Source organism: Haliotis cracherodii, unplaced genomic scaffold (assembly GCF_022045235.1).
Source record: "Haliotis cracherodii isolate W230 unplaced genomic scaffold, xgHalCrac1.p SCAF_4, whole genome shotgun sequence".
NCBI classification, from domain to species: domain Eukaryota; kingdom Metazoa; phylum Mollusca; class Gastropoda; order Lepetellida; family Haliotidae; genus Haliotis; species Haliotis cracherodii.
Genome location: NW_027266297.1, coordinates 70,041,507 through 70,055,812, shown reverse-complemented (window position 1 = coordinate 70,055,812; position 14,306 = coordinate 70,041,507). Strand labels below are relative to the sequence as shown.

The window sequence follows — 14,306 nt, the reverse complement described above, 5'->3', positions numbered from 1 at the left end:
GACTGCTGAAATCTGTTCTCCCACCAGTCAACTGCATTATCATATTAGGAAAGGAAAGTTAGTCGACAATCTAGCACTGTACTTTTCTTTTTTGCTAAAACAGTGTTAGCCACATTGCATGTTGTCTGAAATCACTCACTCACACACACACTGCCATCACATACCTTCCCACTCCAGCAACGTGGTGAACACACGCCCTGCACACACGTCGCACACGTTGTAGACATGCTCCGTCACAGCCCCTCCCGACTCCAGAGGGGGGACACCTGGACTCACATCCTGAAACACACAAACTGTTACCTATAACTTCATGACCGCCGAGGGGGCCCAGTTGGCCCAGTTGTCTAAGGCGCCGCGATTCGCTGTGCAGAGTTGTGTCCCTTGGGCACACCAGAAACCTATGATTGTGGGTTCCAATCCCAGTTCACCCCGATTATGATTCTAGGTTTGTCAGCACCATACCCGTGCTCATGGGTTTCACCGAAGCGGTAAACGTCTGAGACCTGCATCACTTCAGGCTTTCCTCCCACATTAAGCTGACACGTCCCGATATAACTGGAATACTGCTGAAAGTGGCGTTTAAACCTTTTTCCCGAGGCAAGAGAGTTAACTGACTTTAAGAAGTCCAGTTTCCACCCTTGCCGAACTAGGCTGGTATTATTGAGTTACATTTTGGCTGGACAAACGAGTCTATAAGTAGTCCAATCAAACTTACGCAACAAAATCGAAATCCGGTTCGTAAATTGTCGTGCAGATTTTGATCGATTGCAGGATTTGCAAAGCATGTGCACCGACAACTCGTTGTCAACACATATTTTCCAAATCTTTTCATGTTTTTAATCAAGGTGCTCACATGATTTGATGCACTTTGCAAGGTAAGACCAGTTTAATCACAATATAGATCTTGATTATCAATCAGATCGTCTTGACTGGGCGCTGCCATTTTGTTTGAAACAAATGCAAGGGAATCTGATTGGTCCATAGGAGAGGTTTAGAAGGGACATAACTCGTAATAACCACTGGTGGCACTACGATCGAGACCAGGAATTCCGGCCTAGTTTGGCAAGGGTGGAAACTGGACTTTAAAAGTCAGTTAACTCTCTTGCCTCAGGAAGATGCATTTAAACCCAAGTCACTCACTCATGACTGCCTAACTTGATTCTGTTGTTGCAAATTGTTGATTCTGTTGTTGCAAGTTCCTTTGTTAAGCGTTATACATCCAAATTAAGTAATTACGGTAACAGTTCTCAGACAATCCTGCAAAGAATAGAACTTTTTGTAGAAAATCCAAAATTGCATGACAATTTCAGTACACTGTTAATATGGGTATAAGGTTTCATGGATAACATGTGAAAGAAATGAACACTACAACCCATCTGGTTTATAAGTCACACTTTGGTTATGAAAGTAACCTGTATTTGGATTAAGTCCAACTTGTTTCCAAAGAAAACAGCAAAAGGCACCAGTTTAGCATGTGTTTTATACATACGCAAAGTTTCATAACAAAATATTCAACAGTTTCCGAGTTATGCTAAAACAAACTAATACTACACTTAAGTCAAGTTTGTTGCCATAGAAACACCAAAATATTTCTTCAGAAACTTCAGAAACACCAAAAACACAAAAAGGCACCAGTTCATCATGTGTTTGATACTTATGCAAAGTTTCGTAAAACCCATTCCTATATCCCCATCGTGGCAGGGGATAATAAGACATTCTTGTGATAGATATTCCAGCCATACATCCTGCTAGCAATATATAGATTTCAGTATTAATGCCTAGCAATAAATATTATACCAGTACTCCCTGTGATATTCCACAAAACAACACAGGCCTATGTTACCTCTTGTATTGCTGAGAGTATGTCACAGGCCGGCTTGAAGACGTTGTCCGCCCAGAGACTGACATCCGTGGAGTCGACGCCGTACACTGGCAGCACACCGGGCCCCGGGCCTGCAAAGAGTGAGGGAGGGAGTTGGGTTGTAACATCCTTATCTCAGCAACATCACAGTCACACACACAGATACACTGTCACACACACACATTGATACACTGCCACACACAGATACACTGTCACACACACACTCAGATACACTGTCATACACACTGCCACACATATTGATACCCTGCCACACATATTGATACACTGACACACACACATTGATACACTACCACACATATTGATACACTGACACACACACACATTGATACACTGCCACACACATTGATACACTGCCACACACACTGATACACTGCCACACACATTGATACACTGCCACACATAGATACACTGTCCTACACACTACCACACACACACATTGATACACTGCCACACATATTGATACACTGTCATACACACTACAACACACACACATTGATACACTGCCACACTCAGATACACTGTCATACACACTGCCACACATATTGATACACTGCCACACACACTGATACACTGCCACACACATTGATACACTGCCACACACACTGATACACTGCCACACACATTGATACACTGCCACACACAGATACACTGTCATACACACTACAACACACACACATTGATACACTGCCACACAGATACACTGTCATACACACTACAACACACACACATTGATACACTGCCACACACACTGATACACTGCCACACACATTGATACACTGCCACACACACTGATACACTGCCACACACATTGATACACTGCCACACACACTGATACACTGCCACACACATTGATACACTGCCACACACACTGATACACTGCCACACACATTGATACACTGCCACACACAGATACACTGTCATACACACTACAACACACACACATTGATACACTGCCACACTCAGATACACTGTCATACACACTGCCACACATATTGATACACTGCCACACACACTGATACACTGCCACACACATTGATACACTGCCACACACACTGATACACTGCCACACACACTGATACACTGCCACACACATTGATACACTGCCACACACACTGATACACTGCCACACACATTGATACACTGCCACACACATTGATACACTGCCACACACATTGATACACTGCCACACACATTGATACACTGCCACACTCAGATACACTGTCATACACACTGCCACACATATTGATACACTGCCACACACACTGATACACTGCCACACACATTGATACACTGCCACACACATTGATACACTGCCACACACACTGATACACTGCCACACACATTGATACACTGCCACACACAGATACACTGTCATACACACTACAACACACACACATTGATACACTGCCACACTCAGATACACTGTCATACACACTGCCACACATATTGATACACTGCCACACACACTGATACACTGCCACACACATTGATACACTGCCACACACACTGATACACTGCCACACACACTGATACACTGCCACACACATTGATACACTGCCACACACATTGATACACTGCCACACACACTGATACACTGCCACACACACTGATACACTGCCACACACACTGATACACTGCCACACACATTGATACACTGCCACACACATTGATACACTGCCACACACATTGATACACTGCCACACACACTGATACACTGCCACACACATTGATACACTGCCACACACATTGATACACTGCCACACACACTGATACACTGCCACACACATTGATACACTGCCACACACACTGATACACTGCCACACACATTGATACACTGCCACACACAGTGAGTGAGTGAGTGAGTGAGTGAGTGGTTGCACAGAGCAGGGGCCATTACCATGTTCCAGTTCCATTTGTTTATACACAATGTCATTATTATTTCAAACATATATTTTAGGGTGTTTCAAGATTTGTTTGAAGATGAAAAACAGCCCTTAAAATGTTGAATATTTCTTACGTTTTAAGAACCTGTTTCGTATCCACTTGACCTGCCGTTTAGCGTACTGCCGCGTAGCCAACTTTAGCAGCACCAGGCCTGCGTCAACACATAAAAACATATGAAAAAAACACATGAAAACATGAAAAAAAGAAAACATATGAAAACGGATGCACACATGAGCAACTGACTGGCCGAATCAATGAATGTAAATAACACCAAGCACAAACATAAACATCAAGTCTATTCATGTCACCTGAATCCTATTTATAATAGTTCACTTTAATGTTGATAGACCAGTGCATAGTTATGTTGTCACAGAAATCCACATGGGACTAAGGGACGCAACTCTTGTTGTTTTGTGAGACCATCTAACTCACCTTCATCCCTGAGTTGTCTCCCTTTGACCGTGTCTCGCTCATCCTCAGGGAGCAACAGGTAGTTGTGAAATTCCTTGAAGCCAATGCTTTGAAACATTCCCAGAGTGTAATCACAGTGTCTGAAAGTATGACAAACACCTGGTCTATTTTCTGTGACTTCTGCACACATCTAATCAGGAAGATTTCAGGCATTTTTATTACATTCCTCCAATCACTATGTTCAAAGATATTTTTTTTCATATTTTACTAATAAATCATTCTGTAACCATACTTTACTGTAACAACCATGGGTTTAGATGCTTCTACTTATAACACAATCAGAACCACAAATTCAACAGAACACATGCTGCTATCAATAAGGTCACATATTGTAAACAAGAATTATTCAATTTCTCCGGGGTCAGACAATGTTAATGTTCTGATTAAATCGGCCATCATCGGGTGTGGAAGAGATCAGGTAAACAAACACAGCGCCCCCTGGTGGAGACATTATCAAGCCTGCGGTGCCGCGTTACCTGCCGATCTAGTACAGATGGATTGATCTCAAGGTATTGCTACGTGGATGTACTACGCTAAGTGCTTGTGAGAACCTGCCACAAGGGAAGTCTGGTAGCTATCACAATGTCAACAAATTCACACACTGGGGCTCTGATAAGACAGGCTTTCATTGAGATACATGTCTTGTGTGTGTTATCTTTCCTGGAGAGCAGGTGACATCGATTTGCTACAGTCAAGTTTATTGAGTAGGATAAGGTCAACAAATAATTGACATGAAAACTGTATGTGGACAGGCTGCAGGATAGGGAGTCGGCTGGCAGGTGATTCAGCTGTACAACATGTGGTGGATTCAGATCTTCATGAATTCAGGAACTATCATCACAAGTCTAGTTTTTTATTCAGAAGAATTATCACTTTCATGAATGATTAAAGATCACTCAACATTTTAAGTGTTTGGCAAATTCGCTTTTCAAAAAATAATTTAAGACTATGACTTAACCTCAATTAAAATGTATTAAATCATTACCATTCTTCTGAACTAAATAACTATTGGATTTTTGGTTGGTTGGTTTGTTGTTTAACGCCGCACTCAGCAATATTCCAGCTATATGACGGTGGTCTGTAAATAATCGAGTCTGGGCCAGACAATCCAGTGATTGACATCATGAGCATCGATCCACGCAATTGGGATACTATTTTGGAGGTACACTTGACAAAATATTAATGATAATAATAACCCCAGAAGTTACTACAACAAAAACCAGCAACTATCTACCATCCAAATTCTGTCACAATCAAAGATTGGCTTTCAAAATACCTCCTTAAAATTCTCTACTTCTAATGCACGAATTCAGTTATAAAATATACCCGATTCTCATTAAAAACAGAAATATAGTCCAATTATTTTACCTGTACATATTGCTTTTTCATAAATTCTACTATCAGAAAATAGATCTAGTAAAAGACTATTTAAAAAAAAGAGCTTTCATTTAACAAAAGGTTATGGTTCAAAGATTAGCTGAACTGCCATGGAGTGATGATCATGGTGTTTATTGCTAATTATGGAAGCGCTGACCAGTCATCCAGTGTGATCAACACCACGCTAATCTGATCACGATGGCCACATCCTGCTTCCTGCAGTCAGGGGGAGATAATCCTGGATAAGTGGATGGGATAATATATCCTATATCTCCCAGCAAACTAGCAACAACAAAAGCAGTAAGATAACAGTGTTATCCCCCGAGGTGAGCATGTGTATACACACAGCCACTAATCTGTCCCCGGGCTGTGTGGACGCTGCTGTTGTGTTGATCTGAAGCGGGGATGAAGGAGGAGGCTGGGACTTATCAGGGATCACTTGAGATGGGGACAACAAGAGGGGATTGTTTCCACAAACTCATCAAATTTCATGAAACGATGATCAAAGGGGATAAGAATCTTTACTCTGAAATTATCAAAAACAATTTTAAACACTTTTCAGAAAGGAAACAGAGTAATGTAATCAACATTGCCACATGCTACATACTCTCTTGGAAAATGAACAGCTATACATTCTGCAAATGTAGCTATTGTCTGTCTCTCCCGTGAGCTCGGCTCATCACAGTCCACATATTCTACCCTCCATGACAGGAATGATTATGGAAGTCTTAATGACTCACCAGAAACATGTTTTCTTTCCACAGAACAGAACACTGGCCCTTGGCAAGATAAACTGACACCTAACCTACAATGCTGCCCCACTGAAACAGTACAAGTGTGTGTGTTGGTTGTATACTGATGCACACAGCAATCCAGTTGTGACCAGCACAGGCGGTTAGAGACCTAGACTAGTCTATGAAATCTTATATAACACAATATTAAACAAATATTTTTTTCTGATGCTTATGTGGAATAGAGCTAGCCAGATTTTGCTAAGCTTGCTTTTGTAAACATATCTAGATTGGTTGTTTTTTTCATAAAATATATACATTCCACAGTCATGGTGCAGGACTACTAGAAGCAATGAATTCAAATGTAACTGTTAGAGAAGGATGGGGGAGGGTAGGTTGGGGTAGGGGGAGGGGGGAACTGGGAAGAAATAGAATTGTGTACCCCTGCATATTGTGTCTGTACTCGCTGTGGAAGTCGTGGAGTTCCTGGAGTAGACCCTGCTCCATCATGGCGTCCACACGGGCGTCCAGGCGGGCGTCCAGCACTGAACACAATGCAACTAGTGACAACAACATGCAATCTTTTTTATGACAAGACAAAAAGGTGTGTGCAGAGGTTGGAAGAACTCTCCGATATCTTTGAGACACATCTCCTGGAGTACATTGTTTTGTACAAATGACATTTCATACATTTTCCTTTCTTAAAGATTAAATATTTCTAAATATGTTTCTTAAACTGACATAGGGGCAAATATGACAAAACCAAGGAATTACAATCATACAACATACAACCCATAATTCCCTGCTATTTCTTGTGTCCGTCTATAAACAAAGGAGTTTGTTAGACGATGCTTGGACTGTAGTCCAGTTTTACTATAGCGATATTACAATATTAAGTATGATTTGTTTGTTTGACGCCTCACTTAGCAATATTCCAGCTATATGATGGCGGTCTGTGAATAATCGAGTCTGGACCAGACAATCCAGTGATTAACATCATGTATCAACCTAGTCAGCAAGCCTGACCACCCGATCCTGTTAGTCGCCTCTTATGACAAGCATAGTCGCCTTTTACGGCAAGCATGGGTTGCTGAAGACCTATTCTACCCCTAAACATACAATTTTATGGACACCAACTTCTAATTTATGTTGTTATCCATAAAGTGGTTCATTTTGTTTTTTATTCTTCAACTTCTGGAATGCCATCAAACAGATGGCACTGACAAACCACAACTCACATCCAACCCATGATATCGGTTACTGCACTCCTAAGGGAGACAACTCTTCCCAGCAACTTGCCAATGAACAAGTAAGCTAATGAAGCCCAAGGTTGTGTATGAGACGGAAGACAAGGTGGGGGGCACTTAGAGTTAACTCCATCATCTCTATTTCATCAGCAAATGTAGAAGATGATGTTACAGAGTATACGGTAGTAACTAACTGTGTTTTCAGATTTGCCTCCCACCTCTCTGATCACACTGTATCCAGAAGATGCAAGTCTTTTCATATCTCGCTGGTCCGCTGATAGCTGCTGCACTTCCCGCTGATGCATGCTGTGACTTCAGGATGTCGCTCAGCGGAACTCCATGTTGGCCGTACACTTCCAGCGCTCTGTGTCGGGGCAGCCAATGAGGAGAGACTAATGCTACAGGTGTATCAGCAATATAATATATACCGTAATCAACATAATTTGTGCCACTATCTTTATTACTTCTCTGATGACCGACCCCCTTGTGTGTCGCAATCACCACCTTGCTGCCGTACAATACAACATCTGTGTTCAGTGCTGAATGAAGTACGAAACATGAAAAAAATATGTAAATATTGAGTTTGTTCAATCAGTGAGTTAGTGACTGAAGAAGTTTGGAAGGAGTATCACTAGAGTACCCTAAAAAGCCCTAGTACTCTTACTGTCTACAAGTAATCAATTGTGGCCACCATCGTACCAAGGAGAAGAATACTTCTACACTGATTGTACACAGTAGGAAGTTTGGCTTCAATGATAACAAACCTGATAATCTTCCTGCGATTATGTGGATGAATTTTTTTGGCAGTTGCAGGATCCACTAATGTCAATTGTCTGTGAAGCTCGGAACTCTCAATATCTTTGAATCCCCCTTCTCGATCTGTTCCTCGGTCAATTGGAGCCTTTCTACTGCCTTCCAGAGTTGTCCCCCCTTTGCCCTCCGGAGTTGCCTCCCCTTTGCCTTCTAGAGTCACCTCCCCTCCCAGAGAAGCCTCAGCCACTTGGGTAGCACCTGAGTTGAAGGAACATGCATCTGATGTAGGCATTGGTCCACATGGAGAGGAGGCAGTGCCAGATTCTCTTCTACCATTTCTCCATGTCAGGTTTTCAGCTGACAGGGCTTGATTTTAAGACTGGATCAAACTTGTAGCAGAGGCATGTAGGCATAAAACCTAGATGCTCCAGACAAAACCAGGTTGCACCCTGGTCTCATAAATCTAAGTTGAAAACATTGGCCTGTCTGCTTCCAGAAAATTAACAACATGTTGCTGTAAAAGGCTGAAGGGACATGTGCTACGATCTTGAAGTATGTCAAGCCCAACAGCATGATAAATTATACATAACACAGGGATTAGGAATATACACTAATCGACAAAAGAAACATGGATACCATACATGTTGGTTAATATATGTAAAATAACTCATATTCAAGAGATATTAGATTGGTTCGTTGCACAAACGAAGAAACTGGTATGTTTTGTGAAGCGACGCTCATGAACACATCACATGCCATGCTCACCAGGTCTTGTGGATGAAGCACCACTTGTGGTCAGTTGTCCTGAAGGAGTTGCACCAGCTCCTGGAGACCGTGGACATTCCCTTCCATGTATGACTGGACCAGAGTTGGACATTCTTGACTTCTTGGCATCAGGACCTTCATCTTGGGCCTGAGAAACGAGAACATCCAGATTTAGAATGACTAAGAAAACCATGATCTGCATGAAGAAACATTCTTTGTAACTAATTGATCTTAAAATTATTACCAATGAAATACATATATGAATACCAATATGAATACCTGGGTAACACAAACCCAATTAGAAACAAAATCATGAAACCAAACACTGACTGTCTAGTGAAGATTGCGAAACAGGTCAACTTTTGTGTTTCAGTAGCATAGGTATCCAGGAGTTGACCGACCGACCGAGCGACCCATCCTCCGACTGACCGACCGACCGTCCGGCTCACTCGCTCACTCACTCACTCACTCACTCATAACTGATATTCCAGTCGCATCATGGCCTCACTTGATGAAACTATGTCTCACTCCGTGTCATAAGTCAGTACTTTAACCACTAGCCCCCAACAGTTCCTTCAAGAATATCAATTCTAAGGCATTCAGTATTTTACACTTTACCACACACAACCACAGACAGTAATTACAATGATTAGTGTCGCTTGACAAAAATATAAAAGACAAATTTAAGAGCATTTAAACGAAGAATCAAAGTCAAATATAAACAAATATTGGAACAGTTTGTTGGACTTGGCGTGAACTTGACAGTGAACTATTGGTCAAATACAAAGTGATTAGTGTCATCCTGCAGGTCCTGACTCCAGGTCCAGACTCCGGGTAGACGCAGACGTGGAGTCAACTGGCGTTTAGTCATTGTACAATTAGCAGTCGGCAATCAACTGTCGGCCACACGAGCCACATATTTGTAAACATGAGGCGGACAATCTACCGTACAAACAGTTTGATTGCTTCTCACTTTCGGTAATCATTCCAATTTAAGACAAGTTCATTTGCCTGGCAAATAAGTCAGTGTGTTTAATCTTCATTCAACACACTTTAAATTCTGCGAGATGCCGGTGATTCAGCAGGCAAGAGGAAGAGTCGTGAATCCAACAGCTGAAGCACGTGTTTATAGAAACAAACAGAAATAGTGTATTCACAACAGCCATGTCTACACCTCCAATTGTGGGGACCATGTCAAATCTTACAGAAGCAATTTGTGTCCGAATTCTTAAAACACTGAAATAAGGCCTAAAGTAAGTGTGTAGTCCTGGTAACCAGACTCAAGGCTTGTCCAAGAGGAAATGACCGCTTGTAAATGGTAGGTTTGTATAATACTGAGACAAATACTGGGTAGGAGCTGTGTCAGTCCACCATGAGCTTGGGGTAACAGTTGTAGAAAGTCAACAAGTGTGAGCTTCAGGGAACCCTACAGAATTAGTTGTGTTCATTATCATCTCACCAGGGGGATCCCTGTCTGTTTCAAGTCAGGAGCAACATGACTACATGCTAATTCCTCATGCTCCTTCGTGCATGTGGGGGGGCACGGGTGGCCCAGTCGTCTAAGGCGCCGCGATTCGCTGTGCAGAGTTGCGTCCCTTGGGCACGCCAGAAACCTATGATTGTGGGTTCGAATCACGGTTCGCCCTAATTATGTTTCTAGGTTTGTCAGCACCATACCCGTGCTCGTGGGTTTCACCGAAGTGGTAAACGTCTTAGACCTGCATCACTTCGGGCTTAACTCCCACATTAAGCTGACACGCCGTGATATAACTGGAATAATGTTAAAAGCGGCGTTAAACCCAACTCACTCACTCACTCACTCACTCACTCACTCACTCGTGCATGTGACAGTCATTTACAAAGGGAAGATGGTGGGGCAATGTGTGAATGTGTTGGTGGGTGAATGTGTTGGTGGGTGAGTGTGTGAATGTGTTGGTGGGTGAATGTGTTAGTTGGTGAATGTGTTGGTGGGTGAGTGGGTGAATGTGTTGCTGGATGAATGTGTTGGAGGGTGAATGTGTTGGTGGGTGAATGTGTGAATGTGTTGGTGGGTGAATGTGTTAGTTGGTGAATGTGTTGGTGGGTGAGTGTGTGAATGTGTTGGTGGGTGAATGTGTTAGTTGGTGAATGTGTTGGTGGGTGAGTGGGTGAATGTGTTGCTGGATGAATGTGTTGGAGGGTGAATGTGTTGGTGGGTGAATGTGTGAATGTATTGGTGGGTGAATGTGTTGGTGGGTGAATGTGTTGGTGGGTGAGTGGGTGAATGTGTTGCTGGATGAATGTGTTGGAGGGTGAATGTGTTGGTGGGTGAGTGGGTGAATGTATTGGTGGGTGAATGTGTTGGTGGGCGAATGTGTTGGTGGGTGAGTGTGTTGGTGGGTGAATGTGTTGGTGGGTGAATGTGTTGGTGGGTGAATGTGTTGGTGGGTGAGTGGGTGAATGTGTTGGAGGGTGAATGTGTTGGTGGGTGAGTGGGTGAATGTGTTGGTGGGTGAGTGTGTTGGTGGGTGAATGTATTGGTGGGTGAATGTATTGGTGGGTGAATGTGTTGGTGGGTGAATGTATTGGTGGGTGAATGTGTTGGTGGGTGAGTGTGTTGGTGGGTGAATGTATTGGTGGGTGAATGTATTGGTGGGTGAATGTGTTGGTGGGTGAATGTATTGGTGGGTGAATGTGTTGGTGGGTGAATGTGTTGGTGGGTGAATGTATTGGTGGGTGAATGTATTGGTGGGTGAATGTGTTGGTGGGTGAATGTATTGGTGGGTGAATATATTGGTGGGTGAATGTATTGGTGGGTGAATGTATTGGTGGGTGAATGTGTTGGTGGGTGAATGTATTGGTGGGTGAGTGTGTCAGTGTGTGAATGTGTTGGTGTGTGAATGTGTTGGTGGGTGAATGTGTTAATGTGTTGGTTCCTTTTGTTGGCAAGTTCAGAAGAATCAGAATATTTATTGTACAACACACCCATCTTTAGGCAAACAGCAAAAAAAGCACTTAACCTTTGGATTGCACCTTCATTAAGTTCAGAGCAGATTGACACACACACTGTGTACATACCACTGCTCTTCCCATCCCATACAAAGAAATCTGCATGGTAGTCTAACTTTTCCATTCAATATACAGAAGTACTATAGCAGCACCAAGTAAATGCTTTCATCCAGAGTAGCTGTATTGGGAGTAGAACCCAGCTATTTCGGTGAGAAGCTAACACCTTAACAAGGCTACCCTTCCATTCCCCCCTCATTCAACAGGACTAGTGTCCACATACACATGGTAACAACTGTAGTAAACACGTGGGCTGAGGAAGGGTTAAACTTCACCAACATACAGTCTAGGAAATCTTTTATTACACAATACATTTCTCTCATCAAAAATGATTTTTTCCCCTGATGTTAATTTCTTAGAACTCGGAATAGAGCTGGCTAGGCTGCGTTAGATTGATCCTGATTTCATAGAATATGGAATAGAGCCAGCTAGATTGCGCTAGATTGGTCCTGATTTCATACAATATGGAATACAGCCAGCTAGGCTGCGCTAGATTGGTCCTGATTTCATAGAATATGGAATAGAGCCAGCTAGGCTGCGCTAGATTGATCCTGATTTCATAGAATATGGAATAGAGCCAGCTAGGCTGCGCTAGATTGATCCTGATTTCATAGAATATGGAATAGAGCCAGCTAGGCTACGCTAGATTGATCCTGATTTCATAGAATATGGATTAGAGCCAGCTAGGCTGCGCTAGATTGATCCTGATTCATAGAATATGGATTAGAGCCAGCTAGGCTGCGCTAGATTGATCCTGATTTCATAGAATATGGAATAGAGCCAGCTAGGCTGTTACATTGGTTTCAGTTTCATGCACTCTATATATTTATTGTCTGTTTCTTGTTTTATGCCGCTCTCAGCAATATTCCAGCCATATGACGGCGGTCGGTAAAAAATTGGGTCTGGACCAGTCAATCGAGTAATTGACATCATGAACATCGTTCCACGCAATTGGAATACCATAACATGCATCAACCAAATCAGCGAGCCTGACCACCGGATCCCGTTAGTCGCCTCTTACGACAAACATAGTCGCCTTTTATGGAAGGAATGGGCTGCTGAAGTCTTATTCTACCCTGGATGTTCATGGGTCTATATATTCACAGTGATGGTGCGGATAGGGTTAACCTGCACCATGTGTTTGTCAGGAGCTGGTCAAGGCTGTGCTCGGAGTGAACAGCTGGCCTCTCAGACTTGCACAAGTCTCCAAGGCGATAATTATAAGTTCAAATCATAATTACTAGATTATGTAGATAATAAGAACAAGTTGTCCAAATAAGAGACTGTACTGTCCACATATCTAGACTTGCCCATTTGGAGCACAGAATTACTACACATCCATGGACATATCTTTCAGCACAGCCTTGGAGCAAGGCTACTGGCCTCCTTCCCGTGACCTGCTTGTAGCTGGACATGTGATAGCCCTCCATTAGCCACCAAGGCTCCATCCCCAACACGGCCCCTGACCCGGGGATGGCCGACCCACATCAAACAGAGGAGAGGTCAAGAAACTGACCAGTCCTGTCCCCGGCAGTGACCGACTGTGCTAATGATCGGTTATTGAACAGTTTGTTTTCAAGCAATTCTGACAGTAAATGGTTGGCAATTGCTAGGGTCTTCTGAAATATGAAACTGATGACTGACTGACAGCGGCTATGTCAACAGAGCAAACAGACACATGCCTACATCACCATGGGTACATACGGTACAAGCCCCAACACTGACTGTATTGATCTCAGTTTTTTACAACTGTTCAAACAGCAAGAGTTAGGGGTTGTTGGTTATGGGTGGGTGGGTGAGTTGCTGTTTGCTTGGGTGACTCTATGGGTTTGAGTTAGTGAGTGGAGTGGAGTGGAGTGGACTGGCGAGAGAGAGAGAGAGAGAGAGAGAGGGGGGGGGGGGACTGGAGTGGAGGGGAGCATGTGAGTCAGCCAGTGATGAGTGACAAAATGTTTGTTGATTTGAAAAGACTTGTTGAGACAATGGAATGTTTCTGCAATAAATCAACTTTGTGTTATCTTATGTTATCAATGGGACAATCTCAGCCTCACTGTCAGTATTAGACCCATGCCCAGCACACACTAATGTCCT

The 14,306-nt window shown here is 43.0% G+C and overlaps 1 protein-coding gene across 1 annotated transcript in view; it reads right to left on the bottom strand.

The window, feature by feature from the left end:
* The window catches only part of LOC139479267 (tRNA dimethylallyltransferase-like), a 46,170-nt gene that overhangs the window by 1,542 nt on the left and 30,322 nt on the right, over positions 1-14,306 (bottom strand). The window contains exons 4-11 of the mRNA XM_071262133.1: positions 9,171-9,318; positions 8,417-8,663; positions 7,871-8,016; positions 6,848-6,950; positions 4,259-4,377; positions 3,900-3,977; positions 1,844-1,953; positions 165-279 (exon numbers count right to left, since the gene is read on the bottom strand). Coding sequence (XP_071118234.1) covers positions 165-279; positions 1,844-1,953; positions 3,900-3,977; positions 4,259-4,377; positions 6,848-6,950; positions 7,871-8,016; positions 8,417-8,663; positions 9,171-9,318 — 1,066 coding nt within the window. The remainder of the gene's footprint in view (positions 1-164; positions 280-1,843; positions 1,954-3,899; positions 3,978-4,258; positions 4,378-6,847; positions 6,951-7,870; positions 8,017-8,416; positions 8,664-9,170; positions 9,319-14,306) is intronic.